The sequence below is a fragment of the Peromyscus californicus genome, unplaced genomic scaffold, assembly GCF_007827085.1.
Source record: "Peromyscus californicus insignis strain IS unplaced genomic scaffold, ASM782708v3 Scaffold_6__1_contigs__length_162567912, whole genome shotgun sequence".
Taxonomy (NCBI): domain Eukaryota; kingdom Metazoa; phylum Chordata; class Mammalia; order Rodentia; family Cricetidae; genus Peromyscus; species Peromyscus californicus.
The window spans coordinates 146,542,629-146,562,802 of NW_026294584.1; the positions used below are offsets into that span (position 1 = coordinate 146,542,629).

General features: G+C 47.2%; 1 protein-coding gene across 1 annotated transcript; it reads left to right on the top strand.

Moving 5' to 3' along the window:
- The first annotated feature begins 3,506 nt into the window (after positions 1-3,506).
- Positions 3,507-17,090, top strand: Bcl2l14 (BCL2 like 14). The gene is made up of 5 exons (XM_052722320.1): positions 3,507-3,948; positions 7,152-7,322; positions 10,031-10,101; positions 11,842-12,108; positions 17,052-17,090. Exons 1-5 carry the CDS (start codon positions 3,507-3,509, stop codon positions 17,088-17,090), a joined length of 990 nt encoding a protein of 329 aa, XP_052578280.1.
- The last annotated feature ends 3,084 nt before the right edge of the window (positions 17,091-20,174 follow it).

Below are 20,174 nucleotides of genomic sequence, written 5' to 3' on the forward strand. Positions count from 1 at the left end.
GGTTATGGTATTCATCACAGCAATAGTAACCCTAACCACGACAGCCATCTTGCAGGTGACTCTCCAATCTCTAATCTTGTCACTGCATACATATGTATGCTGTGTCGGACTTCTCATGTGGGGTCTGGGGAACAAACTCATGTAGTTAAGCTTGTACAGCTGGTGCTTTTGTGATGAAGCCCTGTAGGCAGGCTCTAAGATGTACAGCCTTAAGAGGTTTGGCTACTGGGTGGAACCTGGGTTGAGTGATAACCAGAAGGAGAAGAGAGAGAGGATCTCACTCTGGGTCCAAGTGAGACGTGATGATGTCCTGAAGAGAACAGAGGAGCTGAGGTGGTAGAGGGCATGGAGAAGGGATATGGGACAGACGAGAGATGGGTGGGTGAGTGGGAGGAACTGGTGACTAGTGAGAAGGCCTGTGTGGGGAAGACTGGACAGATTGGCTTTCTAGGCAGGGAAGGAACAGTGATGAGGACGTAGCAAGAATCGTGTCCTCCAGACAGCTAAGTGGCTCCTGACAGCGCCCTAGACCTCGGATGTAACGAGTGTGCAATTGGAGGGTTGAGGAAAGACGGAGTGCCAAAGCATAGGAACTGGCCCAGAATGTGAAGAAACAGAAAGGGAGGAAGGATGCCAGTTAGAATCCCCTGTGTGCTGCACTCCCAAAGTGCTTGGTCACACCCAGTCACCGGAGGCTGCTTTGTGAACATGGGAGGAGGTGTATAAACGTGACTGTTTAGCAGGTGTTGGGTTTTACAAGTCCGTAGCTGCCCTGGGAAAGCCGCTTCTGCTCCTCAATCTTCACCTGGCTTTTTGGCCCAACCACCCTGCAGTTCGCAGCTACCTTCCACTAGAACTTGCCTAGCTAGGCCATGGGCCTGGCCATGAAGCTGCTCCTCAGAGGAGTCAGCTGGCGCCTCTTCTAAATAAAGCAGGGATACCACCTCAGCAACAGGAAGCGGGAGCCTGCGGAGGTACTGGAGCCCTATCCCTCCGCCAAATGTCAAAGCCAAGGTAGGGCAGTTAGAGAACATTCTCAGTCTAGACAAGAAGAGGTTGGTTGGTTGACTGGTTGGTTATTTCCTTACAGTGCTGAGAACCCAGGGCCATGTGCATGTTAGGCAAGCATACTGACACTGAGCTATATCCTGGACACTTGATCCTCAGTCTATATGGAAAACAAGGACCAAAGAGATTGAGTTGCTCAATGATGGTGTGGGTTTGAAGCTGTCAGACCAGGGCCATGAGTTCAATCTATACCATGTCCTACCTCTTCAATCCCTGTCTGTACCACATCCTACCTCTTCAATTCCTGTCTGTACCATGTCCTACCTCTTCAATCCCTGTCTGTACCACATCCTACCTCTTCAATCCCTGTCTGTACCATGTCCTACCTCTTTAATCTCTGTCTGCAGGTTCTATCCTGTTCCTTTGTAGGTTGGTCCTGGCATGACAGGTATAATGGAAAGAAATGGAGGGATGTGCCAGGGAATTCCATTAAGATCACTATAGCTTGTTTATGATTACAGCATCTTCAGCTTTCAGGGCAAAAACACAACAGGACCAGTGAGAGAAGAAAACATGGCTAAGAGCCCCACCAAGGACAGAGGTGGGGAAAGTTACACAGTCCTGTACCACACAATAATGTTTTGGTCAACAATGGGTTAATACAAGATATAAGGATCATCCCTTGAGATTATATCACCAAGTGATATGATACCCCTCTTAACTTGTATCATTATACACTGTTTGTACAAAGTGCCTAATGACATGTTTTCAAAACATGTCCTTGTCATTGTCTGATGTGCACATGACAGAAGAATAGAATAGTAGCTGGCCTGAATTTGCAGTCTTTCTGCCTCAGACTCCTGAGTGTTGAGCGCAAGCACCATGCCTGGCATAGCTACCACTTTATATACATGCATACATATATATGTTTATACATACACATGTATTATTTATTACTATTGTATGTGTATAATGTGTATGTGCATACATATGCCACAGGGCATAAGTGGAGGTCAGAGGACAACTATATGGAATCAGTTCTCTCTTTCCACCATGTGGGTTCTGGGAATCAAGCTAAGGTTTCGAGGCTTGGCATCAAGTACTGTACTTGCTGAGCAATCTTACCAGCCTCATAGCCACCACCTTTGAGCAAGGTATTATGCCAAGACTTCCCATGCATTGTCTTCTACACTCATAGTACCCTCTACACACACCAATGGCTGTTAGAATTTCTAGTCTGTCTACAGAAAGCTCAGGGTTAGAGACATAATGCATTTTTCCTTGGGGCACAAAACTAGTCATTGGTGTGGGCAAGATTTGAACTCAAGGCCATTAGACACAAAGCGCAAGGTGTTTGATGATGAGCCCATGGCTGAATTTTGAGTGAAATGAGAAGTGGAAGATCAGGCTTTCTGACATCTGGGATGAAAAGGGAAATGCAGTCCTTAGCGTACAGCAAAGCAGATGCTCAGCCAAGGTGAAGGTATGCTAGCAGGAAACCAGAAGGGACTAATTCTATGACAGCTTCAGCAAGGGAAATGGAGCAAAGTCCATCCTCTCTGTCCATATGGTTACTTGGATGGAAATAAAGATGACTGAGCCACTTCCACCCATTTCCAGGCTTGGAAATTCTAAATTAAATCATTCTAAATCATGTATGCAATCATGTCCTCTCCCACCTGAACACGAACAAGCTCTCCACTATGTCCATTGATGCCTTTCAATTTTGTAAAATAAATAAATATGGAAACTCTTACCCAGTGACAGCTTAACTAGAGAGCCAATTACAAGAAGGAAACCAAGAAGCAGGGGCAGAAGGAACCTCACAAAGGAGAGGGGGGAAAGCTGAAGGCATGTGTTTATTTCTACCTCCCGAGTTACCCCCTCCCATAAGAATATTCCTTGCCCTCATCCCCCCACAGCCTTGGACTAAATTGAAAGGACTCACAGAAGAAGCAGGGACCCCTCAGCCTGGTGGTCTAAGGCCACCAAAGTCTGGCCACAACTGCCTTTTTACTTATTTTCCCTGAATGACTCATACTTAGTGAGTTTGGGGCTAGCCTGGGCTACATGGTTCAAGCCCTGGCCATCAGATGCTTGTGTTGTACCATTCAGTAACCTTCAAGCACATACCCATGAGTCTATTCTCTGCCCATGCAGTTTTAAAGCTGAATGTACATCCCCAGCCCAACTCTTCTGTCTTTCAATCGCCTTCACTTGCATTTGAAGCTGGTTTGTTCCTGCCTCTGCACACCCAGCTGACTTCACCTCCATTAGAGCTCTTACTCGATCATTACCAGGCATTTTCTATGCTCTGTCTATTCCTATCCCAGTAACACAGTGGCTTTTCCCACACTGCTTACTCCTGTCTATCCTAGCAATGTGGGATCAGAACCAAAGGGTGTGTTTTCAGTTCTTCCTCAGGCTTTCTCTGAATCTGCAAAGTAAATGCCCCCACACGTAGAACACCATGCACCATTTGTCATTCCAGACCCGACATGTGCAGCACCAGTGAGTGTGACCTGGAAGACATCCCCCTGGAGGATGATGACCCAAACAGCCTGGAGTTCAAAATCCTGGCCTTCTATGCCAAGCACCATGTCTTCAAGAGCACGCCAGCTGTCTTCTCACCCAAGCTCTCCAGAACAAGAAGTTTGTCCCAGAAAGCCCTGGGGACTTGGTCAACTGATTCCTGGACACAGGTACCATTGCCTTGCAGAAGCTCCCCCTCCAGTGAAAAGCACTTAAGCTTTGGCAAGAAGAAGTCTTCCTGGAGAACATTCTTCAGAGCGACAGAGAAGGAGGAAGGCCCACCGAGCTCCCCAAAGGAAGTCCGTACTCAGGGTGTTCAGGGCCCCTTCGTGGTACAGCGCCAGGGCCTCCAGAACCAGCACTGGGCCAGGTCTCTGTCCAATGTGGAGCAGCGCCTAGAGGTTGAAGGTAGGCTTTGCGGAGGTCTCGTCCTCACAACCGTCTCCTTCCATGTGTGTGCCGAATGGTCTGCCTCCTCCTACCTGCTGAAGACAGGCCTGGACTTTCCACTTCATTAACCTTGTATCATAACCACCCACTTTTCCCAAGAAAGGAAGGAGGTGGGTGTGAATGGTGACTGCAGAGGTTTTCCGGTTCCGTGACTATAAAAAAGTTTGCTTCGAGAGAGGAGCACCAAGGAAGGCACCTTAGCCAGGCACCTTAGCCAGGCACCTTCTCCTGACCTCTGGAGACCCTGGGTACTGTGTTTACACCTGTTTATTAGGGAGATCACACCCTTCCCTACTTCTTACGGTTGATGGAAAAATCAAGCTGAAGAGCCAGTGATTCCAGAATTCAGGAGATGGAGGCAGGAATTTCAAAGGTTCATGGCCAGCCTTGGCTATGTAGTAAATTGGAGGCTAGCCTGGGCTACATGAGATCCTATTTAAAAAAGAAACAAACAAAAAGCAAATGAAAGAGAAGGGAAAGAAAGGGGGAAGGAGAGAAGAGAGGAGAGAGAGGGGCATGAAAGGAATAGGAAGAATGAGGGAGGAGGGAGAGAGGGAGGGAGGGAAGGGGGGAAGGGCAGGCAAATAGATAGAAGCAAACAGTTTTTCAGGTGGGCACAGTGGCTCATACCTGCATCATCAGGTTTCAGGAGGAAAAGAATGGCCAGTTCCCGGCCCTCCTGGGCAATATAGCAAGTTAGAGGCCAGCTTACTGCAGGACGTCTTAAAAAAGAAAAACAAACAAAATACTTTTCAAAATGTAAACACCAGGCTGGAGAGATGGCTCAAAGGTTAAGAGCACTGACTGCTCTTCCAGAGGTCCTGAGTTCAATTTCTAGCACCCACGTGGTAGCTCACAGAAGTCTTTACTTATAATCCCATGGGATCCGATGCCCTCTTCTGGTGTGCAGATGTACATGCAGACAAAATACCCACATACATAAAATACATGTTAAATCTTTTTTAAAAGAAAAAATATGTGAACCGCTTTTTTTAAAAATCGGATAAAGGGGCTGGAGAAATGACTCAGTGGCTAAGAGCGCTGGCTGCTTTGCCAGAAGACCAGAGTTCAATTCCCAGCACCCACATGGCAGCTCACAGCTGTCTGTAACCCCAGTTCTAAGGGATCTGACACACAGACACACGAAGCAAAACACATAAAATTGTTTAAAAAAACAAAAACTGATAATCTTCCCTTGTTAGGAAAAAATGAATTGCGTTGAACAAGACATGGTCACTGAGGGCTTACCTCCACCTACAGACCTGAGCAGAAGCACCTTCCATCTTCCCACCCACTCCCACCTCAGCAGGCCCCTTCCTGCCAGGTCCCATGGTGTCCATAATCAGTCAACAGATGGCAGCAACGGCCCAGTTTTAAAGTGTGGCCGTCATCCTTAGTGTTTGGAGTAGGTCCCGGGTGTGGATGGCTCGTACCATTCTGTGGCCAAGGAAACTTACACTTCAGTTAGGCCATGAGGACCCAGGGTCCAGAGGATATGCAGAACCTGTCACTGAAGGGGCAGAGAGAATTTCTTGGGGGTGGGGGGCATTGCTGGAGGAGACACAGCCTGGACCACACAGAGACCATCTATCTTCACAGCTTCATTTAACTCTGAGCAAATCAAAGCATCGGCTCCTTAAATGCGAGGATGGCTGAGCCTGCAGGAGAGCCAGGAGTGAGGAGCTGCTCAGAGTCTTCCTCTCCTGCCGCATCCTTCCCAACACAGGCAGCAGCTATCAGAGCTGGGTGCCTGCCCCCCCCCCAACCCCGAGACCTGACTTTGTCAGTCACTGTGGCCTGCACAGGGAGACAGGACGTTTCTTCATTCCCCGTTGCCTGGAGTAAACCACACAACAGTATCACTTGGCTTCCCCGCCAACACACACATTTTTCAAAAGAAACTGTTCAGATCACCCTCCCCCCTTTTCAGGGGAGATAAGTGAAGAAAAAATAACTTTCAGGTGAGATTAAGAATAAAAGTTTCAGCTAAAACAGAAAGTGGGTTTATTGGCCAAATTGCATCTGAGGCTGAATAACCACATATTACTATGTACATAACCATAGAACGTAGTTTTATGCATATCTAGGCATCACATCTCCATTTTAAGCAGGAAGAAAAGAGAAAGACAGAGATGGCTTTCTTTCTAGAGTATTCGGCTCACTCTATGTATATATTTGTGTATTTATTTACTTGCTATTTGAGACAGGGCCTCGCTATGTAGCCTAGGCTGACCTTGACCTCTTGACCGACTCCTCATCATTAAATCTTGCAAATGAATGAACAGCCTCCAAGCACTGTGTGATTCGACTCAGCTGCTCCATTTGGCACCAAACACAGAGCCACCTCAAGTTCCTACAATGAAGTGATTAGTGGAAAACCAGTGACAGGTTTACTGCCCAACAAGTCAGTCATGTACTTGCCCATTCCACCATGCTTTCCTCAAGCAGACATAAAGCTGGCTTGCATCGATTGGCAATAACAATAAGGGAGTCTGTGCCATGTAAACCTTCCTGCCCCAAGTGGAAACACATGATATATCACTCCCTGGATTACAAATTCATGAAGGTTGAGTTGTATTTCATATACTTGTTCTTCTGAGATGGTCTTACTTTGTAACCCAGGCTGACCTGGAACTCATGATCCTGCAGCCTTGGCATCCTAGTGCTGAGCTACAGATGTGGAGCACCACACCTGGCTGTGTCTATGCAACCATGTTTACCTATAAGTATAACTTGAATGTTTTCTATTAACCATAAAGGGGGCAAGTTGTGGCTATAAGATCAAGGAGTATCAAACTGTTGAACTCTCCTGTGCACTGAGAGGCCACCCCTCCAAGGCACAAAGGGTGTCCCCAAACATAAATAAATTTAAAAGAATAAAAATAAAAGTACCATGAGCATTCTGTCAAGGAACGTGCCACCTCCCCGCTCCTTTGGTGTTCCTTGGCAAGGGGGAAAAGATGAGGCTGTGGGAGGGCGGCTGTATACTGCCCCCTCATCCCAGCCTCTACTGGGGAATTGCTAGTCCCTTCTGAGGAATGCCCCCACCTCAAACACGGACATAGTCCTCTCATGCTAGGCTGGCCTCTAAGCAACTGGGCAGTCCGTCCAGCAGCCCTAGCTCTGGGGATACCCTCTGAGCATTTCTTTTCTTGTTTCAGCTGTGGACCCCAAAGTTGCTTGTATCGCTAACCGAGTGGCTGAAATTGTTTGCTTGTGGCCACCACCAGAAGATAGCCACAGCCAGGCAGGAGGCTGCAAGTTCAAAGAGAGTATCCCAGAGGTTCTGTACTTCCAATTTGAAGGCGCTAGAACTTGCGATTCTAAGAAAGGTAAGCCTTCCTTGTTGAGTGTGCTGGGTTGAGCACGTGCCAGATAGAAGTGTATGGGCATGTATGTATGTATGTATGTATGTATGTATGTATGTATGTATGCAGCCCAGAGCCCTGTACATTGGGAATTTCAGCCTGCTTCACAGCAACATGATGGAGACCTTGAGCTCTAGCTTAAGACATCAGCCCATGACACAGAGATGCCATGAGCGTGTTGAATTAACACATCGGCTCACTGCTAAGTCGGAAGAGAAGTCTCCTGTGGAGGGAGAGGAGGAAATGTCAGCTCTCATCATGTTATAATGGCCGTGCCTAGAGTTGGAGCATCAACCAACCCCGGACTCGTGGGAAACACCCAGGGCTGTCAGACAACCAGTGTGTTAGTCACTTTTCTTGCCATTGTGAGAGAAATGCCTACCAGAAGCAACGTAAGGGTGAAAATCTTTGTTTTGGCTGACGGTCTCGGAAGGTTCCACCCGTGTTTGCTGGACCACATGCATTTAGGCAGAAGAACACGGCAGTGGGGCAGAGCAGAGGGTAGTTGTCCATTGTGCAGTCAGCCAGGAAGCACAGAAAGGCAGACCAGCCCAGTCATAGTACACCTCACAGGCCCACCCTCAGTGCTCTGCTTCCTCCAGTCAGGCCCCAGCTCCCCAAATCTCCACAACCCCCCAAACAGGGCCGGCAGTCGAGGACAGGCATTTGAAGCATGAGCCTGTGAGGAACAATTCGTATTTGATCTAGCAATACCAGGTCTGGATCAGAAGATGCTGAAAAAGCGAGAATTGGGGACCAGATTAGGTCAGTCACTGCCCCACACGATAGCAGTGGCTGGGACTCCTACAGATTCCAGAGGCCGCGTGGAAAGCCTGGGCTCAGAGAGAAGAACAGAAGGGAGAAGGAAGCTTCTGCCGTCCCTCACCACTGACCTTCCTCTGAGCTCTCTCCCCAACCTCTAACAGAGGGTATAAAGGACGGTGACGAAGTGGCTCCTGGGTCTGTAGCGTCGTGAAGGACAAAGCAAAAGTCCTCCCCCACAAAGGCATCAGTGTATCTCAGACCCCGAAACAGAGCTGTGGCTTTATCCACTGTCTGCTGTACATCTGAAACTAAAAACTGCCACAGGGCTCTGAGTGAGGAGCCTTCCATACGTGCCAAAAGAAAGAGCTGGGGCTCTGTGGCCATCCCAAGTGTGCCTGGGAGGCAGAAAGTGATATCCTCAGACGAGCTAAAGCCAAGGCACCCCTCCCCTGCACTCGGGAGGAATCCAGGACTCCAGCACAGCATCTTTCTCGGAGAGACTGAAGAAGAGAACATGCCCAGGGCTGTGGAGATTTACGCCTGTTTTCTCTCAGGCGTCGAGAGTCCCAGGTTATCACTCTCCTCACTCAGCTCCTCCTCCCTACACCTTCTGGGCCTTGCTACATTAATTCCCTGGCCTCCCTTGCCTCTAGCCAAGATAAATATGTGGGTCCCGTGTTGCCTCAGAGACTGGGCTGTAAGTCAGAAACTCAATTCCCTCAGTAACTGACATTTCTCTGTTTGGATTCTGTTCTGTAGTAACGATCATCTTCACCGTTATGTTTACTAAGTAGCAAGTTGTGAAAAAAGCCATCAAAGTCCATGCCAACAATAGCCATTTTTTATCCAACTGCCATTTCATCCTGGGAAACTCAGGAATTTGTTCATTTTATTCCCACGTACCCCACATTGTTGTAGAGAAATGGAAATACAGGGTATAAATTTTAATCACATCAAAATCAACCAAGTTTAAAAATAATGTTAAAAAATACATAGGAAAATAAAAAGGACTTACGAATGAGATTGGTCCCCAAATGTAGGCCAGGAAAATGTCACTACACATTTGGGCTATAAATTTGGCTCCATGCTTTCTGACAAAGGTAGAAATACGATCAGATGGGGGGTTTATGGGACTGGGAAGCTGGCTCAGCTGGTAAGGTGTTCTCTGTGCTCAGAGATTGAGTTCAGATTCTCAGTTCCCATACGAAGCTGTGCACAATGGCATGTGCCTGTATGGCCTGACAGGGATGGTACAGAAAAGGGGATCTGGGGCCATCTGGCCAGTCAGTCCAGCTGAGTTCTAGTCCAGTAAGAGGTCCCGTCTCAAAAACTGATCAGAGAAGACATCCAGCGTCGACCCTTGCTCTCCTCCACATGCACATAGACACACACACAAAGAGGATTTATATTTAACAAAAGTACCATCTGCTGAGGAATAGTCTGAAAACAAGAAAAAGAGGTGTGTATGTGGCTCAGTGGTGGAGCATTTGTCTAGAAACATGAGGCTCTGTTTGACCCCCAGCAGGCAGAGTGGGGGTAGGCTGTAGCTATTGCTTAGTGGCAAAGTAAAATAAAAATTAAATAAAAACAAGAGGGAAATGGCTCCTAAATATCTTCATGGGCAGGATTATGTGTAGTGGAACTGATGTCTTCAACAGTATTTGTATAGTAAATAGGTGGTAAGTTTCTCAATGAGAATCGGGAGAGGACCGAGGGACTGAGCAAAGAAACAAGGGAGGGGACTGGAGAAGTCTTGACCGAATGGTGAGATTTATCAGCTAAAGATTTGAATGCTTGCTTCTTTCTCCATCCCTGACCATGCCACAAGCATCACCATTGGAAGGAAACATTTATTAGTTTGTGACTGTCTTGAAAGAAATAACTGGAATTTCCCTCTCCCCCAACAGATGGAGAAGATGAAATAATAAGCAAAATTGTCGAGCTGCTGAAATACTCAGGGGATCAGTTGGGAAGAGAGGTATGAAGCTCCTAGAGCTAATGTGATTCCTGTCTGCACCCACGCACTAGGGCAGGACAATGGAACTGTGCACCAGGCTCTGACCCTCGTCCTCTCCAGAGTCCTGGCTTCCACTTAGTCCTGAATTTTATTTCCCTTGGAGTCTGCATCTTCATACTGGCAGCATCTCAAAAATGAATCACTTTGGAAAACATAAGTAAATCTTCTGGAGCCTCCTTGGAATTTCTGGAAACTAGAAATGCAACTGTGTTATTGTAAGAAAAGACATTAGAAAAATGAAAAATTTCTGCATAGGTTTATCAGTCTCCTTCTCATGTAACTGAACCTCAGGGGAGTCTAGATGTTTGCAATTTCCCAGTAGCCTGGATATGTGTCTCATAGTTGCTCAAAGGCTGGGGTCCTCTCTGAAATCCCTCCACAGTTGTTGGACTGTGCCTGCTTAAAGTCTGTCTTAGGAATTCACCCAGAGAGGCAGGCTAGTGAAACTTCGGGGACCCGTAAGTGGAGAAGTGGAGACCCACCCTCCTCATTAGAAAGTCGGACAGCTGTCCTCCGGTGACACTGAAGAACAAGCCCGTAGTGCAGCCAGAGGTCATTTTCTTTTGTGCCCATAGACCATGCCCGATCTCTGGGGTCTGTGCACCAGGATCTAGCTTATAGATTCTTCTTTTGCGGTCAGGACCTGTAGGGAGGAAGTCGGGTCCAGGGACAATGCGTGTGGGCTTCTGCAGAAGGGAAAAGCAGAATAAAATGGCAGTCTTGGCAAGACCACAGTTCCTCTCCAATAGCCTTGCCAGACAGGTGCCCAGAAAATCATGACAAAGGGGGATAAAAGGCCTAGGGAAGGCGTAGGGTGAAAGCCAGGGATACTGGGCTAAAGAGAACACAGGAAGCTTATAGCATTGTGCATACAGAACTCAAGCAGCAGTCCCCAGAGATCCCGGTTCGAGGAAGAGGTGGGAGGTGAAATCAGTTGGGTAGAATGATGGGAAAGGAATCTATGGATTTTTTTTTTTTTACATTTATTGTTTATTCACGTGGAGGTGGAGTGGGATGTTCATGTGCCATGGAACACACATAGAAGTCAGAGAATGGGCAGGACCCTGTGTTCTCTTTCCACCAAGGATCCTGGGGGTCAAACTTAGGCTTGGCAGCAAGTACCCGCTGAGCCATCTCACCAGCCCCCCTCTCTCATTTATTTTTAGTAAACAAATATGTGTGGGGAGTCTTCCGTGGCCCCGTTGTGCCCCCAGAACTCCCCCTTCATGTCTAACACTGTACTATCATTGTGCTAGTTTAGAGATGAAATAAAAAGATATGAAAAATGAGTAGTATCCCCAAGATGGCACTGCTGTAAGAGGGTAGGGCAGAGTCTATCCCTAAGACATTACTGGGTTTCAGACCTCATCTGTAATCCTGCCTCTTGAAAAGCACACAGCACTACTACTAGTCATTCCCACTTGACTGTGGGCCATGGGTAAGCACCCGGCTCTTAGTCACCTGTGACACCTTTCCATCCTTGGTGTTTGGGAAGTACCTGAATGTTGAATAATTCGATTTTCAGTTTTGTCCTTATTTGTACCAAGGAAAGGAATCCATAGAGCAGGTACCCAGCTCCACTTGACTCTGTAGGAGGCTGTGCCATGGTTGAGACTGCAATCCAGGGTCTTTTTACTGGTGCTTTTGAGTGCAAGCATGGCCTTCCACATGCCTCCTAATTGCCCCTCCTCTCATACACAGATGAAGAAAGACAAGGCTTTGATGAGCAGCTTCCAGGATGGGCTGTCGTACTCAGTGTTCAAGACCATCACAAACCTGTTCCTGAGGGATGTAGACACCAGAGGAGAATCAGAAGTCAAAGCTCAGGGCTTTAAGGCTGCCCTTGCAATAGACGCCATAGCCAAGCTCACAGCCATAGACAACCACCCAATGAATAGGATGCTGGGCTTTGGAACCAAGTACCTAAAAGAGTACTTCTCCCCCTGGATCCAGCAGAATGGTGGATGGGTAAGTGTAACCCACTAAGGAAATGAATCCTCTCAACAGGGTGCTGTGGTACATGTCTGCACTTAGGCCCAGGCAGGAAGAGTGTGAGTTTGGGACAAGCTTGGACTACATAGTGAGACCTTAACACACACACACACACACACACACACACACACACACACACACACACACTCATGTGTGCACACACACCCATGCATGCAGGAGTGCACATATACTCACCACACACACACGTACCATACCAAACACATACACACTCACACACACATATACACCACACTCATACACACACACACATACCACATGCACACCACACACACACACCTTCTCTACACTAATAAAGGATGGGCGATAAGATTTTATTAAGACAAAGGAAACACATCTGGGAATCAGTTCTCATGGGGTTATGACACTCAAGTGGCAAGAGACACGTCCCATCAATTGGGACATATTTTTAGCGATGATCTTCTTTGTCCACAAATATTTACTGAGCTCCCAAAGGGCATGTCGGGGGAGTGGGGCAAAGGGTCAGAGGAAGCAGGAAATGAGGAGCTGGTACGACAAATGTTTCAGTTTCACCAATTCCACAGCAACAGAATGCTGCTGGTCAGACGAGGGCAGGGGACGCTCACTCTCACTCCCTGATGCCAGCAGGACGCAGGGCTGATCTTCACAGGGTTCATGCTCACAGGATCCTGTCATTGCTGATTAGACCTCAACAGGGACCTTGCGACACAAACTGACGAGCAAGCGCTTGAACTTGCATCTATTCCTGATGAGCTGAACCAGTTAGGTCAGCTCCCTTCCCTCCGTGCCCCAGGCCCTCCTCCATCTTTGATCTCTCATCTCTGAGACCTCACATAAACTGTTCAAGATTGACATCAGGCCAACTTTGAGCTTTCATTGCTGACTGGTCAAGGTTAGTCTTAGGAGGACGGGTGCTCTCTCTCAATGTCCTTGGGCTTCTTTCCACCAGAATGTTCCAGGGCCAGCAGGACACTTGAGTTGATTTTAGGTATGACCAGAGTGTCCCTGGGTCTTGCTCATAGGCTGGTCTTCTGGCTCTCACAAGGAAGTGTGGCATACATTCCCCCACAGAGCTGAAAAGCCTGCCATTGTCCTCAGTGGCATCCCACTTGGCACAGCCTCTGCTCCTTTCTGTGTTCCGCATTTGCGGCAGGTGTGAGAACTGGGAAGTGTGCTAACCACCCCCAAATTCAAGCTGCCTGACCAGTTCTGAAAGGAGGTTAGATCGCTCAACAGTATTTCAGTTCTCCTTTCTTCCTCTGAAGGAAGGCTGAGGCTCTCTGCTGCCTTCCTTTCCTGACCACTGTGGGGGATGGGGAATGAGAAAAGGGATGGTGATGGATGCAGCTCAGTACAGTGTGTGTTTGGCATGCATTAGGCCCTGGGTTCAATCCCCAGTGTGGGGGGGGGCGGGGGCAGGGTGAGAGGAAAAGAGGAGTGGAGGAGATGAGGATAGGGAATGGAGAGGAAAATAAGAGATTGGAGAAAAGGAGAAAGAGAAAGAGGGAGAGAAATAAAGAAGGAAGGAAGGAAGGAAGGAAGGAAGGAGAGAAAAAGAGAGCAAAATAAACTCAAACTGATAAAGAACATAAGTTATGGAGGGAGGGAGGCAACAGAATGGGGAAAATTTTCCAAGTCAGATACTCAAATAAATTATTTATATCCATAAGATGTAATGAACTCTTACAATTAATTCCACAACAAAAAAGATAAGTGATTTAAGCTTTTTTTAATAGGCAATAGATTTGTCCACTGTTTCTCTTGGGAGGCTATATAAACAGCAAAAGACAAGACACTTGGCATGCTTGTTTCAATAGTGGGGAGATGTAAGTCAGAAAGCTGAAGAACTCCACCCACTGGGATGCTTACGGCAAAGACTGTCTGTGAGACTGTGGGAACTGGAACCCTCCTCTTCACATTGCTGGCTGGACTGCAGAGCCATGCAGCCCCTTGGAGAACAATCTGCAGTTCTCACAAGTGTTAGCAAAACATTAAGGACAGTCATCAGGGGCTGGGTGTGCAGCCCAGTGGGAGAGTGTATACTTAATGGTGAAGGCAATGGCTTTGATCCCCACCACCACAAAATAAAGAAAGGAAGGATGGAAAGAAGGAAGGGAGGGAGGAAGGAAGGGAGGGAGGGAGGAAGGAAGGAAGGAAGAATAGAGCTACCATCTCTACCCCTCAAAAACTGAAGACATTTTCACCCAAAACATGTACATAAATACTCATGGCCATATTCGTTATTCATGTTAGCCATGAAGCAGAAGCAAGTGCAGTGCCCATCAACTAGTGAACGATGAAGCACACACAATGCCGTGGAATGTGACGGAACCATAAAAAGAAAAACAGCAGTGACACACATACACACACACACACACACACACACACACACACACACACACACACATATATATATGAACCTTAGAAAACACTAGGCTGGGCTGGAGAGATGGCTCAATGGTTAAGAACATTTGCTGTTCTTTCAGAGGATCCAAGTTCGATTCCCAGCATCCATGCTGGGCAGCTCATGACTGCCTATAACTCCAGACACCAAGGTTTCAATGCCCTCTTCTGGCCACTCATATGTGCCCACACTCACAGACACACATACATATATGTGATTGAAAAATAAAAGTAAAATTGAAAAAAGCATCGTGCTAAGAAGCCAGGCAAGAATGCCACTTGTTATATGGTTCTGTTCATATAAAATGTCCAAAATTCATGGAAGCAGAAAGGAGATTAGTGAGGGACTGGGGCTGACCACTAGTAGGTACTAGCAGTTTAGAGTAACAAAGGGGTTCTAGGGTCCAGGGTAATGATTGTACAATGCTGAATAGTAAAAGCCACTAAGCTATTCACTTTTACAGGAAGAATTTTGTGGTAAAATTATATTTCAGTAGATATGAAAAAAAAAACAGCTCTCATTCCAGTAATCAGATAAAAGAAGAAGGAAAAGTGAATGCAAACATTTTAACTATATAATGTGGCTGCTGGCTAGACAGAGAAGCAGATTCAGTCAGAGGAAGTAGCTGAGTCCCTCAGGAGGAATTTCGAGGGGATTTTTCAGAGATTAGAAACTGATGCAATTGCTGAAGGGTGTGTGTGTGTGTGTGTGTGTGTGTGTGTGTGTGTGTGTGTGTGTGCATGCGTGTGGAGTTGACTCCAGGACCTCACGTGCTAATGCAAGCATGGTACATGCTCAGATGTCTCTCCCAGTCCCTGGCTTTTGTTTGCTTGTTTTTTAATCTCTTCTTTTCTTTTTTTTTCTTTTTTTTTTTTTTTTTTTGGTTTTTCGAGACAGGGTTTCTCTGTGTAGCTTTGCGCCTTTTCCTGGAACTCACTTGGTAGTCCAGGCTGGCCTCGAACTCACAGAGATCCACCTGGCTCTGCCTCCCGAGTGCTGGGATTAAAGGCGTGCGCCACCACCGCCCGGCTTCTTCTTTTCTTATTTATAAGTAATTTTGCTTTTGTTTTTGAATTAGGGTCTCATGTAGCTCAGGCTGTCCTTGATTTCTGAACTTCCTGCCTCTGCCCCCTAAGTGCTGGGATTTAGGTACATCCTTCTTAATTTCTTCCTGTTCTGGGGATCAAACCCAAAGCTTTGTGCATGCCAGGCAAGCAATCTACCTACACGGGACAGCTGCAGCCCTAGCCTCTGTACTTCCCATCCAAATTTGGCTATCCAGGTTGTGATAAACCTTAATCTTAACTCTTGGCCTTAGCTGGGTTTGACCTGCAGAGTGTCAATTAGAAGACAGAAGGAAATGATGTGAGAGAACTGACTTGGCCAAAGTGCCAGAAAAGCACTGAAGAACTAAGAGACATTGGTAAAGGAATACTTATGAACAAACACGAATTGATGCCATTAGGGAAGTGTAAGCTGGACATGGCGATACACACATAATCTTAGCTTTCCGGAGGCTGAGACAGGCTGATAGCTGTGAGTGCGAGGCTAGCCTAGCTACAGAGTAAGACCCTGTCTCAAAATGAAAGAAGGAAGAGAGAGGAGGAGGAGGAAGGAGTAGGGAAGGGGGACGAATCCAGGAGGCAGAAGGGGAGAGGGAATAGAGAGGGACGGAGGAAGCTCTGGGCTCTTGTCTCCATACTGAAGGGTTCCTGGGCTTACAACTAACCATATCAATTCAGCTACAGTTTGCCTGGTTCAATATGTATGCACTGTCTTTCTGATAGGTCCCTTTACTTTACATACATCAAGGATGTTGAGCCAATACTTGTTCAGTAGTGACTTGATCAGTTGCAGAAGGAAGGTCAACTCCATCTCCAAATCCTGCTGTATTAATTACTTTTCTAAGTGCTGAGAAGGGAGTGACCTAAGGGAGGTTGGGTTATTTTGTCTCACAGTTTGAAGGGGAGACAGTCATGGAGAGGAAGACAGCTCCATGGTGGTGGGAGTGTGGGACTCCTCATCTCACATCTTGGGTGAACAGGAAGCAGAGAGCAAACAGGAAGTGGGGCCAGGCTATAAAACTTCAAGGTCCGCCCTCAGTGATCCACTTCCTCCTGCAATGCTCCACCCCTTCAAGGTTCCACAATAGGACCATCAGCTGAGACTAAGCATTCCACACAGGAGTCTGTAGAGAGACCCTTCGTACTCAAATCACAACACAAACGAATCAAGCTTCCTCCTTGCTGAGTGAGGCACGTGTTCACACAGTCACTGCAGCCTCCATCGGCGTCAACGCTTCTTTCCTTTTTGGAATCTTAAAGGCGGTCTCAAAGCCTTTGCACATTTCAGAGATCAAGCCTTGGCCCTTGGTTTCTTTGCAGGCACCCCAAGGATGTCAAGCCACCCTCCCCACACCTTCCCCAACTCCAGCCCAGTCTCCCAGCCTGTGTTTTCACTTCAGCAGCGAATCAAACTTTGAATTTTAAGGATTTTCTTTCCCTTTCTCCTCTAGGAAAAAGTACTTGGGATATCACTTGAAGAAGTAGACTGAAATATCCAAAGACCTATCATCTGGAATGTTCCTTGTCCAACGGTGGTCCTGTGCCCACTGCTCTCAGCATAGACTTCAGGAGAAAATTAAAATGTATGCAGCAGATGGAGCCCAAAATTTCTAGAACCATCCTTCCTTTGACTCAAGAGGCATCGGGAGAGGCCTTGCTCTTGGCAGCTCTTAGGATTCAGTAGCATGGACTTTGCATCGAGGTTCACTGAGCTGAGTGTGTGAAGGAGTCCGTAAAGATAAGTGGCGATTTTACCATTAAATGTTCAGAACGGAAACCATCCTGTTAGTTACATTAGAGGACATGTTCGGTGGGTGTCTGTTGATCTCAGGGAGGTGAAATGATAAACGATGCATGTGCTTACTTTTTTAGTCTCTGGTACTGTTTGTTCTCAGACTATCATCTCAAGATGTCTCTTTTGGTGTGAGAGAAGAAACTTGAGTTTACTATTAGCTCTGATTTGGGTATAAGCCTGGCTGACCCATTCTCAAAACCTACTGTGGCAATGCGACAAACTTCCATTTGGTACAAAACCATTAGCCCGTCATCACCTACAGATTTCTTTGTGTGACACACCTCCACTCCACCAGGTTTCTGGGACTGAGAATGGGAGCACACATGTAACACAGCATGCATATGGAGGTCAAGGGGCAACCTCGGGTGTTGGTCCTCACCCTCCACCTTGTTTGAAGCAGGGCCTCTTGTGCATCTACCCCAGGCTAGATGGCTTGTGAGCTTCTGGGAATTCTCTCTCTCCATCTCCTATCTCATCCCCAGAGCACTAGGATTACAGATGTGCACTGAGACACCCGGCTGTGTAGGTCAGTCCTGCGGATTCAAACACAGGTCCTCACACTTTTGTGGCCAACACTATATCCACAGCGCCATCTCCCCAGCTTGAGCTCTGGGACTTTATTATTCCTGCAGGTAGCATAATGGTTGGTAACTAGTAAAATAAATACATTCAAAGACTGCTGTTAAAGAGCAACATCTAAGCTGGGTGTGGTGACAGCTGCCTGCAACCCCCAGCTTTCAGGAAGCTGAGGCTGAGGTGGAAGGACCACAAGTTTGGGGCCAACCAAACATGAGTTCAAGACTCTGTCTGTCTCAACACTCCCCTCGCCCAAGTGTTTTCTGTTAAAATAAATAGTAAGTTATCATAGCATGGCTTCCATGAAGACCAAGTGTGTTAACCTACATCCAGTGCTCAGACTGGTTCTTGGGACCTAATTAGTGTTAACTGGTTGTTGTGTTTCCTACTGTGCACCGCCCACCCGCGGAAAGTGCCCCATTCTCAGTGACTGGTTGCTCTTTTGCTATCGATACTATGACTGGAAAACAACAACAACAACAACAACAACAACAACAACAAAACCTCTTAGGCAATCACAGTAGTACCACATCTGAGGCAGGAGAATTGCCAAGTTCCAAGCTAATCTGGGTCTACACAGTAAGATCCTGTCTCAAAAAAAAAAAAAAAAAAAAAAAAAAGGACCTTGGGTTGCCAGACCTTGAATGTAGTCTGACCTAAAATGAGCAGGTCAACGGAAAGGGCCCCATCTGTTACAAAAGGCGCCACTAACCCATGTAGCACAGAGAATGACTTCCTCCTTTATTTCCTCCTATGGGTCTCTGTTTATCCTCTCCCTGTTCTGTCCTTTGTCCGGTCATTCCTAACCGGATGTGTCATTCATGCATGCCCACACCTCGGATCCTGAACGTCCTCCCCACTTGGAATGCGCTTGCCTGACAGCCTCCTTTCCCGGTCCTCCTAATCCAAATTTACTCCTTCATTCCTGCCCCCGACCTCCGTGCGTCATTCACAGACTCTGTTGGCTGCCATGGGGCTGTATTTGGATGTCTTTCCTCGGGTGGGGGGGGGGGGGGGGGGGGGGATCCAAAGAACTTCCTCTGCAGACATTCGATTTAGTGCGCTGCACCCTACGACCTGGCACACGCAGCCTTTCTCAGTGGTGTGGGAACTCCTTTGTGTAGTTTTGACTTTATACATCTGACACCAGGCAACTTCTTGGCACGTGGTTGCAGACCATACCCCAGCCTCTGCCACAGCTTGTAAATCAGTTCAATTGGAGTGTGGCCCAAGATGCACGGAGTCATAACAAACACTCCAAGTGATTCCAAAATCATATGCAGCGTCTCGTCAGGATGATGTGACAGTAACTAGATCTCATCTCCTGCCTGAGTCTTCATTTTTACTGCAGACAAAATAAATGAAGCAAAGATTTCTAAGAGGCGGCAATGGTGATGGAGACCTGGATGCTGACAGATGAGAAGCCACATGAGCCCGGCGATTGCTTTAGAATGGGGCATGGAAAGCATTCTCTGGCTGTACTCTGAGACGGGAACACCCAGAGCACAGCAGTCTGTCTGAGCAGGAGTCCAGGAAGGGTGACGTGGCTTCAGTGTCCAGGGGAGGTAGTGGGGAGAGTAGCACCCCAAGCTGCAGACAGTCCGAGTCTACAGATGAGAACAGATCAATGGGTACATGTGGGAAAATCTCCCAAGGCTGCACAAAACCCTGGAACTGTGGAAAAGGAGCACCCTCTAGAGCTCACAGAGCCAGGAGCAATGTCAAATTTTAGAAACAGGTGGAACACTCAGAATTTCTCCTCAATGAAATGCTTGTTGCACAATGCCGCACTGCCCACGTAGTAGACAGGTATGATGGACACACCAGTAATCCCAGAGCTGGAGAAGTAGAAACATGAGGGCAGGGTTTATGAACCAGCCAATGAGGCTGAGTCAGAAAGCTCCAGGAGCAGGGAGAGACCCTGCCTCAAAAAGTAAGGTGGAAAGTTATTGACCGAGGAAGACAATATCCAGCCTCCACAGACAGACATGTGTACATACACACAAATGTACACGTGCACAGAAAGGTTACAAAGGCAAAGGACTACATTTGAATGTTGATAAAATTTGAACACGTGCTAGGGAGATGGTTTTACTGGGTAAAAGTGCTTGGTAATACAAGCATGAGGACCAGGGTTCAAATCCCTAGAACCCACATAAAATCCTGACATGTAGCATGCGCATCTGTAATCCCAGGTCTCCTG

Excerpts from the sequence above, each read along its gene's own strand:
- Bcl2l14 (XM_052722320.1), top strand. The coding sequence starts at position 3,507 with ATGTGCAGCACCAGTGAGTGTGACCTGGAAGACATCCCCCTGGAGGAT. Across the intron at positions 7,323-10,030 it reads AACTTGCGATTCTAAGAAAG|ATGGAGAAGATGAAATAATA; the intron begins GTAAGCCTTCCT and ends CTCCCCCAACAG. Across the intron at positions 12,109-17,051 it reads TCCAGCAGAATGGTGGATGG|GAAAAAGTACTTGGGATATC; the intron begins GTAAGTGTAACC and ends TTTCTCCTCTAG.